This window comes from Megalops cyprinoides, chromosome 10 (genome assembly GCF_013368585.1).
Source record: "Megalops cyprinoides isolate fMegCyp1 chromosome 10, fMegCyp1.pri, whole genome shotgun sequence".
NCBI classification, from domain to species: domain Eukaryota; kingdom Metazoa; phylum Chordata; class Actinopteri; order Elopiformes; family Megalopidae; genus Megalops; species Megalops cyprinoides.
The window spans coordinates 8,969,126-8,989,896 of NC_050592.1; the positions used below are offsets into that span (position 1 = coordinate 8,969,126).

The following is a 20,771-nucleotide window of genomic DNA, read 5'->3' on the forward strand; positions in this document are numbered from 1 at the left end:
GAGGGGGTGGGGGGTATAAACCAGAAATTCAGGCTGTTCGTTTGCCTGGTTGGCAAACCACCCAAGGCGACCCCCACCTACTCTCCATTCCAGCTCCATGTCTCTATTGAGGGCCGTGGCTCAGCGTAGTTCTTCCTTCGAGGCCGTGGTCACAGTTTGGGACAAGATGAGAAGGTATGATAATTCTTTTAATTGGAACTGCGCCTTACACCGAGTTAGGTCGTCAGCATTTTCCAAACGAGTTATTCCGTTTTTTTATCAGTGATAATAATAAAAATGATGACTGTAATTTTGGTGGTAAGTTTTTCATGGCGGCCATGCAGGTGTTGGAAATGAACCGAAGAATCGGAATGTGGAATCTGAACATGTCTCGAAATTTCGTCAAGGTAAGCGTCATCACCATCGGTCTACCTGAAACTGGCTCGTTTCGTGCGGGTTTGTTAAGCCATTTCTGATCAGTTATTTGCTTATCTCCTGCATTGTTCTCCCATTCAGCTGTATCCAACTCTTGTATATCAATACATTCTATCACATATTAGTATCCGTATAGGTTTTTTCGCTTACACTACTCTTAGATCTAAGTCTCATATTCACATGGCTGTCTGTCTCTCTCCTTCTCTCTCTCTCTCTCTCTCTCTCTCTCTCTTTCTCTCTCTCTCTCTCTCTCACACACACACATACACACACACGCGCGCGCATACTTCCTAACTTTCTCTCCCCTCCCCTCCCTCCGTCTTTTTTCTCCTCCCCCAATTTCATCTCACACATGTACCTATATAAACGCACATAAACAAGAACTTTAGTCATCAACTGAATGCACAGTTGATGATAATAGGGATGTGCAAAATTTGCTCTAGGGTAACAATGGGATATGGTATACCGTAATACAGTGGTGAAATTATAATAATTTGGAAGGGCGCTAACTGATTTCACCTGTTAAGGTAAGGCTTTATCACTACTTTCCTCCTCTTCTCACTGGTAATATTACTGTTTAGTATCATTCTCTTTTTTGTACATCTTGAATCCCATGTTCACTGTTCTGGTACAACCTATCTGAAGAATGCTCATGGCAGTGATTTCAGTATTATTGATAATGCATGTAATATATAAATTATTCATTCATACATTTGATCAAATTTATACATCTTCATTGGTCTCAAAAAATTGCTTACTCGTTCAGGGTATATTATCATTATGTATAATATGGTGCATTATTTGTGCTGTTGAAATGGGAGCATTCTATTGAATTCCAACAACAACCAGTAGTCCACTGTAAATTTCTATACATAATAATAATTAATTATAATTATGCATTTATAATTATATTTACTATATTATTCTCACATTTTCTGTGGTAATGTATTCTATTACCAGGCCAATTCTACTGATCTCTGTTTACATGGTAAAAGTGTGTAGTGAGTGTCAGAAGACAATTTAGCTTTCAAGAAATTATGCTTTTAATACACTTGACACAGATGTTGCTTAAACAGTTTTGGTGTCAGTCTGATAAAATGATAATTGACACATGTATTGATCATAGATGCACAAGTGATCATGATACAGTTGAGTGGCTTTGACCTCTGAGTAAGCATTTTGTCCCTTCATTCGTCAGAGAGGTGATTTTCCACTGCCGTAGAGATGGTATAACCTGATTTAAGCCTGATTAAAAAAAAAAAACAACATTGTCTGAAGGAACCGCCTATCAAGAGAACAACAGCTTTGTGCCTCTGATATGTTGGTGGCTGGAGTTATTCCGCCAGTTGTAGCTCACAGTCTGGGATGTTCACAACCAGTCATTTCTAATGTGGCAAGGCAATGAGCCAATGACAGGCCACGATCTGGGAGACCACAAATTACAGCACCCCTCCAAGATCATGACACCGCCATGCTGTCATTTTCCCATCTCCAGTTCCACTTCATCAGAAACACCAGGTCCCAGCAGCCTGAACCAAAACGGTTTAGCTGCTGTTCAGTCATGCTGGGGACCAGTGTTCTTTAACACAAGACATCAGCTGAGAGGGGAAGTCCAGATGTGATGGTCTGGGTATGAGTGTGCTTGCTGTAGAGATTCATTGGTGGCGGTTGATGACAGCCTGACTGTGGGGTGTTGCTCTGATGAAATCCTGGGACCTCACTTGCAGTGCTTTCTGTGGGATAGTCCTAATTTAACAGCATTTCAGCGGGATAGTGTTTTTCCCCATGGTGCCTGTGTAACAGCAGCTAGCTGGGGAGATGAGAATGGGACACTTATGCCCCATTGGAGGCCTTACTGAGCCGACCTGAGCTCCACTGAATATTTGTGGGATGGACTGGGATGAAATGTGACATTTAAGGCTCAGTGATCAATGAACCAGCAAATGTGTCTCAAAGACATACGAGAAGAATGGGTCAGGATCCCACAAGACAGTATTTCCAACTTCTTGAAAAGAATGCCTTGCAGATGTAGCGCTTATATTTGTTCCAGTGGTAGTCACTTGCACTACTAGCCGGTGACTTTGTCAACATTATTGAAGAGAAATATTAATTTCTTTAATGACCTTACCTACATCATGTCCGTTCACTAAAATGATAGTGAATCTGCTAGGTATTGTTTCTAATGACAGTAACCTTGTGTGAACTTCTTGCAAGTATAAGGGAAATCTGATTGTGACTGTCTAAAATGGCAAATGGTGTATTGACTTTAGTCCAGCCATCAAAATACTGATGGCACAAAGACATTGTTCTCTTGATAATTTGGATATGTTAGCTTTCTGGATAGTGTTCTTTTTTGGTTTTTATCAGCACTTACTTTCAACATGTGGAACCAACTCATCAGTGGTGCCCAGTCACCTCTCTGACAAGATAAGGACATTACAGTTGGTCATGAATGGTCAACATAATAAACTGACACTAAAATGGAATCAATAGCCCCGATAAATCTGCTTTATTTCACTAAAAGTGTATGTTCATAAATAGTGTGATAGATTGCTTTTAATAACATGTGAAAACTGTGTTTGCCTGTACTATGTAATGACGTTATTTACACTGGAATAGCTGTTTAAATGTTCTGAAAACATTTGAATCCTGTAATAATCCATGTATATAACACTATTTTTGAAACTGTTACTGGTCAAATTAGAGCTTACACATGGACAGTCAAATGAAGTAAATGTGCTAATAACAGTTTGCTGACCTTACTTATTATTGTAGGTGTCTGCACACCTGTCTCCCACTCCCCCCTCCCTCTCTCTCTTTCACCGTATCTCTCATGACACACAGTTTCAGGTCCCCACTGTGTTTATTAACTGTACACTATTTGGATTATGTGAGTCAGAGTTGCAGAAAGAAAAACTATGAAGTAAAATGGGCAGTACAATGAAAATATTTTTTTCTTTGAAAAACAATACCTTTGAAACACCTCTGTCCTTCAAGCCAGTGCAGTCAGACCCTCCATTTGATGCTATGGCTCCGCCCCTGGCTCGCTCAGCTCCTGCTGAGCTCAATCATTGGTGGGGTCAGCTGAGGTTCCGCCTCCAGAATAGGAAGGGGTGGAATCAAATGCTTGATGAGACTTTTCTTCTGCAGAACAAGAGGTGAGTAATAGATTTATATTTATATCTATTCCCAATATACAATAATAACCATAATAACAAAAAATGAAATTACAGCAGTGAATCTGTCCATTATGCACCATTAATGTTGCTGTTCTGTTTTGTAGAAGGATTTTGAAATCATTTTAAAAGTAATACAGACAATAATTCATATAGAAAAGATCATTTTAAACTTGAGGGGGCTGTAACATTAGCTCGGTAGTGATATTAAATCCTCAAAAATGTTGAAATGAAACAAATGAGCTTACCAGGTGAGCTTGCCTTTTTCCATTCTTTTTCTCATGAGGGTCAATTGAGTATCTTGTAGTTTCAAGGCTTTGGCCAAGTGCCAATGAATACATAACTTTTCTGTAGTTTTACACTCAGTCAGTACTTGCAAATTTTCCTAACCCCCCATGCTCATTCTTCCTCCATGTTTCAGGATAAATGACATTCCACTCTTCTTTGCTGCCAAAGAGAATGATGTCGGCTCAATAAGGAAGCTGCTGAAGTTTCCCTCTACAGATGTCTTTGAAAGAGGTGAGCCTCTCCCTTTTCTCAGCCATCGGTGATTACAGCTTCCATTTCCTCCTGCTATTCACTTACATTTGGCTATTCAAGAGGATGCCCTGGGGTCGAATGTGGCTTGGCATGGACTTTCTCTTGGCCCTTTGGTCACTGAGAATCAAAAAAATAATAGCGTCTTTGAAAAATTTGACACCTTTTCTAACTCCATTATAGTATTCTCTTGTATGTCCAGTATACCAGCCCCATGAGTGAATACAGTCTCCTGTTTTTCTGTTGTTAATGTGTGCTGTTATTCCTGCTGGTTTCCTGCTGTCATCCCTGATTGTTATTCACTGTGGACCTGAAATATTTGTTTTTCCAGTCTTTTTTTATTTGGTTAGTAAGCACTTACATTTTCTCAACTGCCCTTTTACCAGCAATGACAATCAAATAGAAGGAAATGATGGCACTTTACTTTGAACATGATAAATAAGTAGCTCTGAATATTTAAAAAATGTATCTCTGCTGTTCATATACTTAATATACGCTGCGATACGCTATTATAGAGTTTCACCAATAGGGAGTGTAAAATGTTTAAAACACTGGAGGCATTTTCAAGCCCCACGAACAAGTAGTTGAGATGCCTTACTGTATGCCGCATAGTGCACTCTGAGGACCATTGTTGTGGTTGGTAGTGCTGCTCTGTTTTTTGTCAGTTGTAATGAAGTGTTGAGACAAGTGTGTTAAACAATGCTCTCTCTTTGTCTCTCTCTCTCTGTCTGTCTCTCTCTCTCTGTCTGTCTGTCTGTCTGTCTCTCTCTCTCTCTCTCTCAGGAGCCCTGGGGGAGACCGCCCTGCATGTGGCGGTATTAAATGACAATCTCGAGGCGGCTGTGGCCTTGATGGAAGGAGCCCCAGAACTCATAAATGAGCCCATGAACTCTGACCTGTACCAGGGTATTTACACAAACACACACCCCAGCTTAAACATTTATGTTTTAATATAGACTGTGTTGACTGTTTGTTGTTAAATGAGTCGTGAATGAACACATTCAGTTTTGAGCTATATTTCTTTATTTATCTGCAACATGAGAGATTAGATTTTTTTGTCTGCCGTATGTCCCACTGACTTGGAGGTTCAGCCAAAGTCCATGATGAACTATTTTTTTTGGAAATTGTCACCAGCAGCTGTTACTAGCAGCAGAGTGGGATAAAAGCAATTCAAGCTGCCACTTATGGCAATGGTTAACAGAATAAGAGGGTCACCAAAATTCAAAGTTATGAGTAGTTATTTCAAAGTAATTCTTGGCACAACAAATTTACATGACTTACCTGTGCTCAGTTTGAAGAATCTTATAGAAGTTGCCCACTAGGGGGTGCTGTCTGCCAGTTTTGTTCAGGTCAGTTTGAGACTACTTTTCGACACAGATATGTGGAGTAGTGATGATCAAATAAATTCCAGTATGTTGCAGCATTGGTGAAACACTTAGGAATAATAGTTACAGGCAATTTTACAGACATATACATTATTCCTTTAGTCCTGAAGCATGTTGTGTCTTGTCGGGCCGTCCTTCTCCTCATTCCCAGGGATGACTGCTCTCCACGTAGCTGTGGTGAACCAGAACGTGAACTTGGTCCGCGAGCTGATTGGCCGAGGAGGGGACGTGGCCACGCCCAGGGTCACGGGGTTGTACTTCCGGAAGAGGAGAGGCGGGCTGATGTACTATGGTGAGGGGAGGCTGTTCCTCCTGGGAACTGATCTACAGGTGCAGGCATAAGACTGACCTGAGAGCATGCATGCTTCTTACAGTGAGGGCTGCTTAGCGTAGGGCACAGTGCAGTCCAATCATGACAAACCTGCAGGCACGGTAGTTTTGGTGCATCATGAAAGGTACTGAAAATTATCTCAATACTTTATTAAAAAAAAGCCTGCACTTTGCCCTTAATACAACTGCTTTGTGTGGAAAAAAATATCTGAAGGTCCAGTTGACACTGTGTCTCTGCCAAAAGATAATGTTATACAAGCAGAATAGATAGTCACAGGCTCTTGTGTGATAACTTTCATATACAGTAGTGTGTTCTGTATTCTGTTGTATTAATTGTTGCCATTCATATTGTTACTGTACATTAATGAGATGTGGATTATTTTTATAATTGTAGCAACAAGGTGCTCTTGGAGTAATGCAGTGTATCTGATTCTTTCTGTTTGAATAATGCTCTTGTGGATTGAAAACAAGTCTAGTGTAGTCTGTATGTTAAGCTGTATTTGCATGGTATATCAAGAGTGAAGCCAGTCTATTATTTATCAAAAGAAAAAAGATTTTTAGGACAGTGTTTCTGTGTCTGTTTCTGTATGATAGTTGGAAGTGTGTGGCTAGTGTCATGTTGCATCTTGGGAAAACTTGGCAGTGCTTTAGTACTCAAGCTGAATTGTCTTTACCCACAGGTGAGCATATCCTGTCATTTGCCAGCTGTATGGGGAATGAGGAGATTGTCTCCATGGTGATTGATGCTGGGGCCAACATCAGGGCCCAGGACTACCTTGGTAATACATTCTTTCACTTATCTTTTCTGTCTGTAAGTCCACCTTTTCCTTTTCTCTCTCAGTGCCCATCTATGTCTTGCCTCTCCCTGCCTGTGTTCTACAATGTGAATTTATTTTAGATTAAATTCCCATTTAAAACCTATTAGTGATCAATTTCCTTATTTTGTTCTGTGTCCCTTTCTCTCTCTCCCTCTCCCTCTCTCTCGCTTGCTCCCTCTGTCTCTTCAGGGAACACCGTGTTGCACATCCTGGTGCTGCAGCCCAACAAAACCATCGCCTGTCAGATAGTGGACCTGCTCCTGGCCAGGGACGCAGAGATGGACGTGGCAGTGCCGTTAAGCGTGCTGCCCAACTACCGTGGACTCACACCGTTCAAACTGGCCGCCAAGGAGGGCAACGTAGTGGTGAGAAGGGGGGCACGGTGGCATTAATACCCTGTATAGCTATGGACTGATTGATGATAGTGATATCACCTATTTATGGTTATGTTGATACTTCCATTCCCACACATGTACCATTGTTTAAGTGGCTTAATTATTTACTTTTGTCCCTTCGCTATGTCTCTAAATTTGCATCTGGATAAGAATGTCTGCCAGGTGACTAAATGTGATACAGTGCTCTCTCTCTCTCTCTCTCTCTCCCTTTCTCTCTCTCTCTCTCTCTCTCTCTCTCTCTCAGGTGTTCCAGCACCTGGTAAACCGGAGGCGGATAGTCCAGTGGAGCCTGGGACCTGTCACCTCAAGTCTGTACGACATGACAGAGATAGACTCCTGGGCTGATGACCTCTCAGTGCTGGAGCTCATTGTGGGCAGTCAGAAGAGAGAGGTGAATGATGGGAAGGGTTTATATTAACTTCCTGTGCATGGCAGATAATGTGGTTGCGTCCTTGCCCTATAAGTCTGTGTGTGCATCCAGATAAGTCTTCCCTTGTCTCCTCTCTCAGGCTAGAAGGATACTGGATGTGACTCCAGTCAGGCAGTTGGTCAGTCTCAAGTGGAATCTGTATGGGAAACATTATTTTAGGTAACTATTTTCCTCACAGGAACATTGCTATTTAAACAGGTTGATACATATACGAACAAGTATGCTGTGCTTTCCAGCATTTTGATACCTTTTAATCACATTTCATTTTTTTAGGCCATTGATGTTGATACCTTGAACTTTTGGACCGTTTCTGGTTGGACAATTACTGAATTTTTGCTTTATCCTCTGAATCCTCTTGCATATTCTATCGAGCCAAGTAAAGACTGTTTTATGGAGGCAATTCAGTGTACAATGCACAAGTGTCCAGAGGCCTGCCTGGGGTTCAAATTCACAGCCTCATGGTTAGAAGCCAGCACCTATAACCATGACACCACACATTGGGTTATTAGGACATAATGTAATGTTATTCCTGTTGTTTTGTGTTGTTTTTGTTATGCACTGTAGGTTGTTGTTGCTGGTGTATCTCCTGTATATTGGAACATTCACACTATGTTGTGTATACCGACCCATGAAGGACGCCCCCGCGAATTACACAGTTTATGACAATGACTATACGATCCGCGTTCAGAAAACTCTGGCGGTATGTACACATTTGTGTGTATGTGTGTGCGTTTAACTCAGCCAGTGGGTGTTTGCATTCACGCAGCATTAAAAATATTGTTTTCCTGCTGTTTTAGGAAAGCTATGTGACTTATGAGGACCACTTGCGTTTGGTGGGAGAAATGATCAGTGTCCTGGGCGCTCTGATTATTCTGCTACTGGAGGTAAATGTAACACATGTGTGCTTCTTACACTTGTGCTTATGCTTTCACAACTGTATAAAGTTCAAATTTTTTGACATCTAGACATTGATGCTGGCTTGCCATTCAGCTGGTATTTTGAATAGTGTACTGATTTTTCAATCCCCAGATTCCTGATATACTGAGAGTTGGAGCCAAGCGATATTTCGGTCAGACGGCACTTGGGGGTCCCTTCCACGTCATTCTGTAAGCCATGTTGTCTCACTCCACTTTCTTGTTATGTGGATACAGCTTTTTGGATCTTGGGAAGTGTTTTCAGTCAGATTTGACTCAGTTGTTTGTATAGCCTATGGCCAGTTAGATTTTTTTTCATGTTTTATGCAGACTTTCAGTTTACAAATTGCCTTACCATCACTAAACCCCAATGTGACTTTTGGTGACTTCCATGTATGTAGATATAAAAATAATAGAAACCTAGTGAGAATATGCATGTTAGATGTTGCACATTGAAGGATGTACATGCTATCAGTTTTAGTTAGCATGGAGTACCAGGTTACAAGTCGCATCAAGGCTATTAACACACAATCTTCCTTGCCTTGCATCAAACTGAACTACTGTTTACAATTTTAATTTTTTTCCCCAAATGGGGAAAAAAATATGGTTTTGTGTTCAGAAGATACTGGCTGCCAAAATGGCCACCAACATTATATGCTGTATACACTGTATGCTAACCGCTGCCCCCTGGTGTTCAGGATCAGCTACGCGTGTGTGGTGGTGCTGCTCTGTGTGCTGCGGGCGAGTGGGATGCCTGGGGAGATGGTTCTGATGGCCATCAGTCTGGTCCTGGGGTGGTGCAACGTCATGTACTTCGCCCGCGGGTTTCAAATGCTGGGACCCTACGTCATCATGATCCAAAAGGTATGCACTCCTGTCCCCCCCCCCCTCCCCCCAACCCTAACCCTGACCCACTCCAGTTAAAGTATGACACTCTCTACTTCTGTTGGCCTTGAGAGTATCTTCATTACATTACATTATTGTTATTTAGCAAATGCTCCTATCCAGAGCAACTTACACAGGTTACAATTTAATCCTTTAAAAAAACTGATATCTACTGAGGCAGTTGTGGGTTCAGTACCTTGCCCAAGGGTGCAATAGCAATGCCCCTGCTCACTATCACTACACTGTATCACTTCCTGGTTGTTACAGCATGTAATATTTTTCCCGTCTGCTTCTCTGTGAAAATCGATGATGTGCCTGTCAGGTCCACAAGAAAACAATGGTTAATTGTTGTTTCTGTTTTCATTGTTACAGATCATATTTGGCGACTTAACAAAATTTATGTGGCTGAGTGTCATAGTGCTGATTGGATTCGTCAGCGGTGAGTATGCCGCTTTTTTAAAAATAATTTATTTTTTTTCTGTTGGTCGTGAGTTAGCTGTGATTTTCCGTCCCTGGCTCACCCCTTCCCTCGTCCCACAGCTCTGTGGATGTGGTACATGACCCAGGACCCTTCGTCTCTCCCCCCCTACCGGTCTTTCCCCATCGCCTTCTTCTCTCAGTTCGAGCTGAGCGTGGGGCTGGTGGACCTGCCGGTGGACCACACGCTGAGAACGCACCCCGTCGTCCACGTGTTACACTGCTCTTTCTCCGTGGTCTCCTACATCCTCCTCCTCAACCTGCTCATCGCCATGATGAGCGACACGCACTGGAGGGTGGCCCAGGAGAGGGACGAGCTCTGGAGGACTCAGGTACTCCTCCTCATCCTCCTCGTCCTCCTCATGCCTCTCCCACGTCTGTCATTGCTGGTGCCCTAACGGCACCCTTAATCTGGCTGCAGTTTCCCCCCTTGTTCAACTGCAGTATGATTACAAGCAGGAGGAGCAAACAAGGTCATCAGTCCAGCTAATAGTAGGTAGCAAAGCCTGTTGTAAGTACCACTTAGTATGCTGCATCAACTTCGGTGTGCATGCAGGAACCAACCCGACCAATAGCATTTGCACAGTTCATAGCCCTTCCATTATTCTATTCCATTATTCCATCACTGTTTATTAGTGACACATATAGCAATAAGGACAAGTGGTGTCTCTGACTGCTCCATAACATCAAGTATTACAAGAATGCATTGGTCGTCAACAAGAGCTAAAACAAGCTTGCCGAAATTACACCCCTGTTTTCCAGAGTTACTGGAAGTGGTCTGAAATTAGAACGGGCCCTGTTCTTCGCGCACTCAGACAGCGTAGTTGCTCATATAAAATAAACGACACCCAGTGCAGTTTGTTAATGCAGCTGTCCACACAAGCAAGGAGAGTTTGAACCATGCATGGAAGTATCTCTCTTATTTCTTTGCCTCTGATGATCGTGTGTCTCTAGTTCTTGCCCTTCCTTTCCTGTTTTGATAAACACAAGCACATTTTTGTCAAGTTGGTTCATCTGCCATTTATGCAACACCACATCCGTGTGTTTACAGTTTACCACCTAATCTGCCTTGTGATCTCCCTGTTATGTCTGAAAGCCTGCCTGTTTCTCATTTACATTTCTGTGGTTTTTCCCGCTCTGTCTGCCCCCCGTAGGTCGTGGCAACCACTCTGATGCTGGAACGGAGACTGCCTCGGTGTCTGTGGCCTCGACTTGGTGTGTGCGGTGTTCTGTACGGTCTGGGTGAGCGCTGGTACCTCCGGTAAGATCTTACTACGTGGAAGGTGACAGTGTGGGTAGTGCTGGGGGCTTGAATTTAGGAAGAGCTCTGAAGACAGGTCCTGCATGCCTTATGTAACTTATACCAGGGGGACAAAATGTGCACATAGGAGGTTCTGCACAAATCTTAAATGACAGAAGTCGTCCTCCTTGAAAATTCAAATGTGTGCAATAAATATTTACACAGTGGTCACCTTTCCCCCAGAGCAAAAGTGAAATAAAGATATTTGGATTCACCCTTGTTCAAGCTCTAGCCTTGTGCTCTACAAAATGCCCTATATAGGAAGAGGTGCACTAAAAGGAACAGGTTTTTGACAAAAACAAAGCATAAAGCATTTATGAGCAATACCTTGTAGAAGTCAAAGAAGCGTCATCACCTTCTGTCCACACTAGTTTAAACTGCAGGCTGTACAAATAATATCACATCATCTCTCAAAATCCCGTCACAGAGTGGAGGATCGAAATGACCAGTGTGTACAGAAGATCCGTCGCTACGTCAATGCTTTTTCCAAGGACGACGATCCCGTTCCGGAAGGGGAGGAGTCAGAGAAGCCAGAGAAGCAGGAGAAGCCAGAGAAGTCCGAGAAGCCCGAAAAGCCCGAAAAGCCCGATATCTCTCACGGTGCCACCCCTGTCATCCCGCTTATCAAAACCCTGGAGAGAACTGGGTCGAACCCTAACCGGAAGTCCCTGAAAGGCTGGCCGGTGATTCGCCGGAGCGTGCTGGGTCTCGAAGCGGAGATGGATGCCCACACGCAGGAGACGCAGGAGGTCGAGTTCGTCTGAGATTTGACCGAGAGCCAGCCATACCATGTCAATATATAATGGTGGTAAATCAAATCTTGACAATACTTAGGGTGATGTGCAATAAATGGATACAGTATTGTGTGAATTTATACATAATATGTAGGGAAGGAATTGATTGTATTTTAATTTTTTTTTCCATTTACGTTGGTGTCCCAGGGTTGAAATGTTATCTGAATATTATTATACTGTATACATTGAAAGCTCATGAATCCTAACACTGCATTGACATTATTCAGGTCCATCTGTCTTTTTCACCTCATCCTCTGTCTATTCATTGAAGAATAAAATGATTATAATAGTACTATTCAGGACAGGCACAAGAGAAAGACATTTATTTTATACTTTTTTTAATGCCTTTAATAGAATGAAACATATTGAATATGGATGTTAATTGTGGTTTAGTGCAAAAATTTCACTTTTCAATGCTTCAACAGAAAGATATGTATGAAATGTGGAAGTTAATGCTCATTGTTTAGTGCAAAAAAAACGCCAGTAGTTCTCTACATTCCCAGCAGTTTACAATGAATAATAATGCAGTATCGCCAATGCCTCTGTGGAAGTTAATCCATCCATTTTTTTCAAGCCACTTTTCCAGCTCAAGCTACTACTACTACCATGCGGCTGATAATTAGCATTTTAAGTGTGACTACATTTAGTTAAAACCTCTTTTCCCCCCTCCATTTGATTTAACATTGTAGCTGCATGCATTATGTTTTTAAATGATTGGAAAGACATGAATGACCAAGAGGTGGTAGTAGTAACTGAGACCAGCGGGTCGTTACGCGACGGCCACCTGTTTCGCATCTTTCTGACAGATGTAGGCAGCGTTGTATGTACACGGAGACTGGCTCCAGCTGCTCCTGTGGTCTTCTCTCCCGGTCAGAAATCCACAGTCCCCCACTTCTCTGCTGTTGGACCAGTAACTGCAGTGGGAAAAGGACAGAGCTTAGTATAGTATACGCGCAGCAACAGCTCAGTCTTCAACCGCACTAGCCCAAACGCCGCATTCACCTTTCTCCCACTGTGGCATTGTTGACCCAGACCCATCCTCTGGTTCCATCCCAGCTCAGGCCGATCCAGTACATCAGGTTCCCTTTCTTGGTCAGAAACTCCTGAGGGGGGTGATTCATGGTCGATTTGGTTACGAACTGATGTGAACGCTGACTGGACATAACACTACAGAACTTCAGCACCGAGGCAGTGAGAATGTTCCTCCGCTGTGCTGAATTGGGGAGTTAGAGGTTGTGATCGTGGTCACGAGAGGAGGGGTACCTGCACTCTTCCGTTGTCTATGACAGCCAGATCTCCAGCTCTCTGCCTGCACACCTCCCTACTGCCAATCCAGGTACGATGTTCCCGTGATAGGTAAAAACAGGAGTCTTCAAACTGCTGCCAGCCTGGATCACATGCAAAGCACGCACGAACTAGAACACACAGAAAATGTTACTGCACACCTCAACTTTAGGACTTGCCCAGAAAAAGTATCTGTGAGTATACATGAGGAAATAGTTCACTGTATCCACTCCAACTTGAGGTGAGTGCACATGATACACAAAGACACGTTGGTCACACACTGACCCAGCTGGATAAGGTGATATCAACGCTAACAGTTTACAGAGAGACAACGCACACACACATCCTGTAGTATACAGCAGGCTGACAGTGTGTGGGAAGATTAATAAAATATGCAAAATGCACTGCTCCTGTCGGTTCTTCATTCGGTGCACATGCAGTATGCGTTTTACACACCATCAGGACACAAGACTTAGCGCTGCACATCAGAACTGCAACAGAAACCACTGAGCCAATGACACGACTTTGGATCAGCACAATGGTTACCTTGAGTTTGTTCCTGTGGATACATTGCTCTGCACTTCTCAGCACTGCATGTTTGTGGAGGCAGGACCTTAACATCTTGAGTCGCTGTCTCCTTCTCCAAACAAACAGCCCGAGTCTGCACTGAGGAGACCATGACACAGAGCAGTTTTTAGGCACCTACACTAGAAAGCCAGTTTAGCAAGTAGTTATGAGTGTCGCACAGTTATGAGAAGAATATATTTTTAAAGCATGTGCCATAAATAAAAGCACAGCAAGTTTAATACCTCCTAAAGTGGCATGACTGGAATAAGATGGACAATGCTTGCGTGTGAAAGGATTACCAAATGTCTTTTGGAAACCTAGTGCTTATGAGCTGATGATATGATGATTTATTTTGTCTACATATTATTTTTTTTCTACCACTAATTATATAAATGCGTTGCATTAAAAAAAATTATATCCCTTCATATTTATTGAGTAACTGATTATTGATTTTAAAGGCATTATAAGTGTTAAAATGTTTTTTTGGTGTAATTATCCCAAGGTGTCTGCCAACTAAAAGTGTTAAAAATAAATATGGAACAGAATGGTGTGTAATTCCTTAGAAGAAATGCTTTTGCAAGAGTTATCACAAAATATGACACAGAACTGCTGATTCGGCAAAATGGTTTATTTCTCTTAAATACTGAGTATTTTTTCCTTTTTCCATCCACTGGTGTGGCTTCATAAAAAAACCTGTGTCATTTATTGTAATCATTAGAGGTAAAGTCTGGTTAAATATGGTTAAAATACTATTTTATTAAAATATACACTATTTACTGTATTTTTATAATGCTACTATGCTCAAATTATTTTATGCAGATGGGTGTATACATTCAAGGTTAACTGGCGGAAAATAAAGAATGACATTCAGTAACTACAAATCCTAATATAGGGTGAACACCATTAGATAAGCATACAGTTAATTTTTGATGTCATTTCTATGTTTGGTATTATACATTTAGATGCATCTATTAAAGGTCTGTCAAATATAATTTTAGTAAAAGTGTTCACGTAAGATTTTAATAGATGTGAGGCCATTGCTTCTGCCGTATCATCTACATCGTATGATGCAAGCAATTTTTTTATACAACGCACAACTTTCTATTGTTCATGTCAATTTGCAAAAATTACAAAATTACCATAGCTTTGGATAGTCTTTTTGCAGAGTTTTGATTTCTTCTTGGATTTACAAGTTTTGACAAGACCCTACTTTATGAACTTAGTATCTGGCACCGTCGTTAAGTATTGTGGCTATCATATTAAGCTAATACGAGCTATATATCAATACTTAAATGATATTTAACAGACAAACGTTTATGACATCGAATATATGAATATTGCTTTCAAAAAACTTCAGATACTGTAACTATAAGATGATAGTTTGCAGTGGCGGTGTAGTGTAGTGTAGCATAGTGGCAAGGAGCAGGGGTAATAACCGAAAAGTTGCTGGTTCGATTCCCCGCTGGGGCACTGCTGTTATACCCTTGGGCAAGGTACTTAACCCACAATTGCCTCAGTAAATATCCAGCTGTATGCATGGATAACATGTAAAAATTGTAACCTGTGTAAGTCGCGCTGATCTGCTAAATGCCGATAATGACAATGCATAGAAAACAAACAAAACAAAGCATGTCTCTTTAAGTTTTCATTTGCACTAAGGCTATATTTCACGGGAAGAAACATCACTATGACACGTTTGATATACTTACGTTTGACACTGAGAAAGATCACTGCGGCCGCAAGGATTAGTGCGAGGATGGAGAGAATCACGGACAATCCTCGGTACACTTGAACTCTCCTGCAAAGGTCTAGGTAATGGACACAGATCAGTAAATATATGTGGAATCACCCGATTCCTTCATTCAAAAGAGTTAAACAACTAGATAAACATCATCAGAAATGATACCAAATCTATTTAAATCTAAAACTAAAAACTATTAAAACTCTTAAATGTGTGGCTACCTGTCCCTTGCAGTTTCTTTGATTGGTCTGGCCATTTAGTGTTGTCGTCCCCGTTGTCGTAAGTCCGACAGAATTTGATATACATTGCAAATAATGAACAGCTGAAGTTGAGCTGGCTACGATATGTTCCTTTACTTGTACGTTTCTTAAATGCTGTTTCCGCTCGCGGATAGCTGCAGCAGTGGGTGACACTGAGTCTGCAGCTTTTATCGCGTAGGAGCGTTTGTTGTCTGTCTGGTACAGGAAATGGCGTCTGTTCAGTTTTTGGCAGGGGGCGAATTCTTTTCACTGTTCCTATGACAACGACCCGTTCTGATTTATAATTAATTCGCTAACACAATACTTTGCCTGTCTTTCCTCATGTTTCTTTCCCAGTAGGTTTTGTCCATTTTTTTAATTGATTTTCCTTACCTAGCTAGCTCACTCGGTCATATTTTAAGTACGTGCGCGCACGCGGGAATGCGCGTCCATGGTTGTGTCTGCATTCAAAGTTTATACAGATGTGGAGACCTTGAAGGGGTCCACGGATAGCTCGCTCCCCTGTGGGTCAAAACATGAGATAGGGCTGTGTTTGGGGTGCAATTGTCCTGTTATTCTGTAAACTGCACCGGGTTTCAGTCTTGATCAGCAGACACAAGGGCATCTTTTCATCTTTATATCATTCCTCACCAGCCCCACTGAAGGTTTTCACTCATGAAATGGGTGCTTTTTGAAGCCTCACATCATACAGCTCTCTAACCAAAGTTCTGCAGTGACAGTTCCTTTACGTGGTCATGTTGCAGGGTGTCAAGGGGGAAATTCAAGGTCATGCCACGCAGTGACCTCTGACAACCTACACCTGCCTTAACACTGGACACCCCAGCGCAATAAGGCAGAGAAATGTTTGTCAATAGAGAAGTGGTCAGCCATCAAAAACAGCACAGCTTTGTGCTCTTGGCCAACTTTTCCCCCCTCCTGGGGATGAAGCAGTCAAACAACTCATCCATTTCTATTTTTTGAAATGTGCATGGGAAAACAGTTCAGTTTCCCATTTCAGATTTTTGTCTATGACAGTAAAATGAAAAAGAAAAAAAAAACACGCAAAAGGGATTTAGGGTTATTTATACTGACTTTGTTGACAAGATACCACTCTCCTCTCAATACTACATCGAGCCTTCCTGGAAAGGATACATTTTGTGTGCTTGCGTTGACAAATAAAAAATGTAAAAAATAAAATGCTGCTGCAATACAAGTAAAATCTTTAAAATGAATAACAAAAGTTGGGCACTTTTAAATACGGCAAAGAATTCACACTGGAACTATTCAGTCACAGTACTAATTTAATATGTCGAGGGACCTAGTATAAAAATCAATGGTTATGGCTGAGCCATAGGTGCAAAGCAAGGAATCTATAAAACCAGCAGACATGGGTAAGCATTCAGTATCTCAGTCTTTATGCTTTTTGCCATTTCGCCAAACTTGGAAATCATCCTGCTTTAGGTTCACCTCTTTGCACATCCCCTACACTTGTATAAGAATGCTGTGGGGAGACAGATGCACTTCTCTGATATGCTCACACATAGCCAGTAGCCATTTTTTCAGACCACAATTCCTACAGCACAAAACAGTGAAGTGAATACCGCATGGAGGATAGGAGCATCTGCACTGACATCGTTTGAGGGACACGCAGACACTTAAAAATCCAGTGCAGCAAGGCAAACCCATCCCCTCCCAGCAGAAAAAAAGCCAATTGTGTTCCCTCACTATGGAGTCCCGCTAACCTTGAGCAAATAGCACTCCTTAGACTCAAACCTGGGTCTGAATTGTAGGACATACATAACAAGCACCTTAACTGGGTGAGCCATACAATATCTTTATGGAAGTTCTTTCAGGCAAGCTATTTTAAGGACTTCAGTCCATCTCTTTGTGGAAAAAGCAGAAGTTGTCTGGCGGCCACACTTTGCACAACCATTTGGTTCTTCCGCTTCTACCTAAAATATCCCAGATTACATGTTCATTACTGACATTGTTTGGTATGACTAGCATCATTTCCGATTTTCCTGTGAAACAGGGCCATTTATTAGCTATTTTAAAGGCTGGATACCGTAAGTGTTTAATTAGACTGTACATGCAATACAGTGCTGACCATTGTCATGTCAGAGTTTAATATATCAGCAGCAGCAATAGATCTTACAGTCGTAGTACTTACAGAAAAACATGCAACATTGATCAACAAAGTTCTCTTTCACCCTCTCAGTCTCTATTCCTCTTTTCTTTTTTCCAGCAACTCATTTGACAATTTCGTTTTTGCATCAAATTTCAAGAGCACTTTTTGCAATACCAAATGTCAAAAAAGCCTAATAAACTATATATAAACTATATAGCTATTTCATTACAGCCTTGGGAAAATGATTAATGCGGCTCTACAGGAAGAAGATCAACTTTAATTCTAGTAACAAAAATGGCCATGTGATTATAAAGTTATATTTGCGCAGTAATATTAAATTCATGGGACCTTTTAAAGAAAACGCCCTGAAACAGAACATTGATTTACTTTTTCAAATGCAGTTGCCTTCTTGGCTATTCTAGTCCTCATTCTTGTGCCTCTGATTTGCGCTATTTCAGTTACAGGACACTGTTGCAGTATGTAAATCAACACCTACGCTGATTTTATGTTACATTTCTGGGATCATTACGTCACTCTATTGCATAGAAAACTCAAAACAAAACAGAATGCACTCACATACAGTACATATGTGAATTTTACAAAGCTATAAAAATTTTGTACATTTGAAAATTCAAAGCCAGCAGACAATTGCAGAGGCTTAATGCAAAGACAATGCATTTCTTGTTTTTAAGATATCTTGAATGTTTTAATTGTGGCGTACAGTGTACCTGGAAATAAGGACCCAGAAATCTGAAAAATCGTTTTGGAACTCATTTTATAAAGCTAATCTGACATCCCCACTCAATTGACAGATTATATGTCAGTAACCTATGTAAAGATGTTGTTAAAAAGGTTGTTCATATTGCTCAGTGTAATTTCTCTACCTTTTAAATATGGTTTGAACTATACATGCTAAGATATACAGTCAGCGGATGAGATACTGATGTTGTCGTGTTGATCACTTGCAGACGCCGTTCTGGTGTTAAGGACAACTTAGAGTCTTGCGAGCTGCAGTAAGTTTTGGTAAGGGTTTTGGTATTTTACCTAATAGTTTCAATGCAATTCTTTTGCAAAGGGAAAAAAACTGTATTAGCCATCAGACACTGATAGTTGTACCTTTTATGTTTGCAGTGGAGGGCCAAGGAAAGCCAGGAGCTGAATAGATGTCTTCTGCTGGATTGTCCAGCTTATAGTAGACAGTTTCACCCGTCTCCTCTGTGAGACAAACAGAGACAGACTGTTGGAGAGATGGAGACAGAAAACAAGGGAAGGGTTGTAGAGAAACAGAGAGCTATTCAAGAAGTACAACAAGTACGCATAAATGGAGAGGAGCAGATAAGAGCAGCTACTAAACATTATAAGGAGAACTGATTATAAGGTGCCAGTTTGTTTACCAGTGGCTTCTGAGATTTTTTCCTTCTCTCCCCCTTTCTCCTTTTCTTCTTTTGTCTCTATGTCATCTTCCAAGGCCTCCTCATTCTTCATTTTTTCCATTTCCATCATTGTGTCTCTTTGCTGTTTCTTTTTGATTTCTCGGAAGAATTTCTCAAAATTCCCTCCTTCTGGGGAAAAACTCAAAAGACTAGTAAAAAAACAATACTATTTTTAAAAACTTTTTTTTTCCAGTATTAGGGTCAAATATTGTATTAATCAGTAACAATAATATAACCAACACCTCTTAAATGAAAGGCAAAAAGGTCTGCATGTGGAAGACATACAGATGCAACACACTGCTCTTTGGTTTATGTTCAAATTGTCAAGAAATTCACAATGGCATGACTTACAGTAAAATGTCGTGTCTCTTATGTACTTTTCTGTCTGGGAACGCTTCCTCTTTGTCATTTATTTTATAAGTCTTTCTCTTCCTCTCTTCTCAAAGGCAGATATTTCAGTGGGTCCTTTGCCCAGCCAAAAACCACTATATTTATCAGCAGATTTGCTTCTTCTGGCACATTTCTTTTGTAACTGAAAAATAGGGTTGGGCCATATCATATCATTGACATTATCACATTTCTCCTGGCAAGATGTTTGACGTTATCCGGGAAGGGGGAGGGAAAGTCCAGCTGTATATAGGTTAATGATTTTCTAGCGCTGATAAAATTGTCTAAAATATGTCTAAAATCATTAGTCATTTAAATTATTTTATTTTCTTAGGATTATTCATAATAATAAAACATCTTCCTAATTCGTAAAAACTTATTATATGTCATGCCAATTATATACTGAATCATATATGATGTGGAGCCTAATTATTCGCAAGTATCAAGTTGTAACAGTTTGTAAATTCCGGGTTCATCTGCAGCTACCACTATTGTACAAAGGCTGGTGCATTTACTAAAACGAGAGCTTTACACGTGATGAAAAAGGGAACCTTAAGGTCTTTGCAATGTTACCTGTCGCCTTTGGAAGTGGTAAGTATCTGCAAAAGATGGCGACACAACCAATATCCGTGGGCACTTTGAGTTCATCTCCCTGTGGAATTTTCAGGAACGGGAGTGACAAACACAATACAAGCTCCCTAGTGAGGAAAACTTTACCAAATCTTCCATCCCAGAGCGGTATAGTAAAGTGCGAAGTTCTGAGGGCACTCAAGGAAGCGGAATTTTACACTGTGGTCTTTGGTCAGATGTACCTGTACTCTGCACAATGACAATAAACTTGAATCTAATGTGAAGTTTTACAATAAACTTTAATATGTCGTTTATAGCGCACTTTATAACTCTGACAGGTATAATCAAAGTGTCGCACCTGTCAGTATATTGTTGCCAATTTCCCTTTCAGCTGACATAAAATGCGGTAACTAAATAGGTAAGTAAATAAATAAATGCATTTGGTGCTCTACTTTGGCCTTCGGTTTTCTCTAACAGTGCCAAGGAGGCGTGACGAGAAGAGAAAAGAAGTCACTGTATAACGTAGGTATATTGTAAACAAAGTTTTTTTTTTCTTAGAATCGTTGA

General features: G+C 41.1%; 2 protein-coding genes and 1 long non-coding RNA gene across 4 annotated transcripts; 1 reads left to right on the plus strand and 2 right to left on the minus strand.

Annotated features, from left to right (window-relative positions):
- Positions 1-822: 822 nt before the first annotated feature.
- Positions 823-12,095, plus strand: trpv6 (transient receptor potential cation channel, subfamily V, member 6). The gene is made up of 17 exons (XM_036538143.1): positions 823-941; positions 3,412-3,572; positions 4,012-4,109; positions 4,911-5,033; positions 5,664-5,804; positions 6,523-6,621; positions 6,850-7,025; positions 7,300-7,446; positions 7,565-7,644; positions 8,050-8,185; positions 8,283-8,369; positions 8,515-8,591; positions 9,098-9,263; positions 9,657-9,723; positions 9,825-10,093; positions 10,916-11,022; positions 11,489-12,095. Exons 2-17 carry the CDS (start codon positions 3,442-3,444, stop codon positions 11,823-11,825), a joined length of 2,241 nt encoding a protein of 746 aa, XP_036394036.1. The 5' UTR covers positions 823-941; positions 3,412-3,441; the 3' UTR covers positions 11,826-12,095.
- Positions 12,096-12,185: 90 nt separating this feature from the next.
- si:dkey-26c10.5 (uncharacterized protein LOC563797 homolog) lies at positions 12,186-16,121 on the minus strand. The gene is made up of 6 exons (XM_036538284.1): positions 15,669-16,121; positions 15,416-15,514; positions 13,686-13,805; positions 13,119-13,270; positions 12,858-12,958; positions 12,186-12,769 (listed from the first exon to the last, which is right to left on the minus strand). The coding sequence occupies exons 1-6, from the start codon at positions 15,751-15,753 to the stop codon at positions 12,625-12,627; spliced, it is 702 nt and encodes a 233-aa protein (XP_036394177.1). The 5' UTR covers positions 15,754-16,121; the 3' UTR covers positions 12,186-12,624.
- A 2,815-nt stretch (positions 16,122-18,936) lies between these two features.
- LOC118784242 lies at positions 18,937-19,692 on the minus strand. Of its 2 annotated transcripts, none has more exons than XR_005005241.1 (3): positions 19,599-19,692; positions 19,209-19,373; positions 18,937-19,029 (listed from the first exon to the last, which is right to left on the minus strand). It is a non-coding gene; the product is annotated as an uncharacterized LOC118784242 (long non-coding RNA). The 2 variants fall into 2 exon arrangements; XR_005005240.1 differs by having other exon boundaries at positions 19,209-19,396; positions 19,599-19,620.
- Positions 19,693-20,771: the final 1,079 nt, after the last annotated feature.

Excerpts from the sequence above, each read along its gene's own strand:
- trpv6 (XM_036538143.1), top strand. The coding sequence starts at position 3,442 with ATGGCTCCGCCCCTGGCTCGCTCAGCTCCTGCTGAGCTCAATCATTGG. Across the intron at positions 5,034-5,663 it reads GAACTCTGACCTGTACCAGG|GGATGACTGCTCTCCACGTA; the intron begins GTATTTACACAA and ends CCTCATTCCCAG. Across the intron at positions 7,645-8,049 it reads TATGGGAAACATTATTTTAG|GTTGTTGTTGCTGGTGTATC; the intron begins GTAACTATTTTC and ends TATGCACTGTAG.
- si:dkey-26c10.5 (XM_036538284.1), bottom strand. The coding sequence starts at position 15,753 with ATGTATATCAAATTCTGTCGGACTTACGACAACGGGGACGACAACACT. Across the intron at positions 12,959-13,118 it reads TAGACAACGGAAGAGTGCAG|GAGTTTCTGACCAAGAAAGG; the intron begins GTACCCCTCCTC and ends CACCCCCCTCAG. Across the intron at positions 12,770-12,857 it reads AATGCCACAGTGGGAGAAAG|TTACTGGTCCAACAGCAGAG; the intron begins GTGAATGCGGCG and ends TTCCCACTGCAG.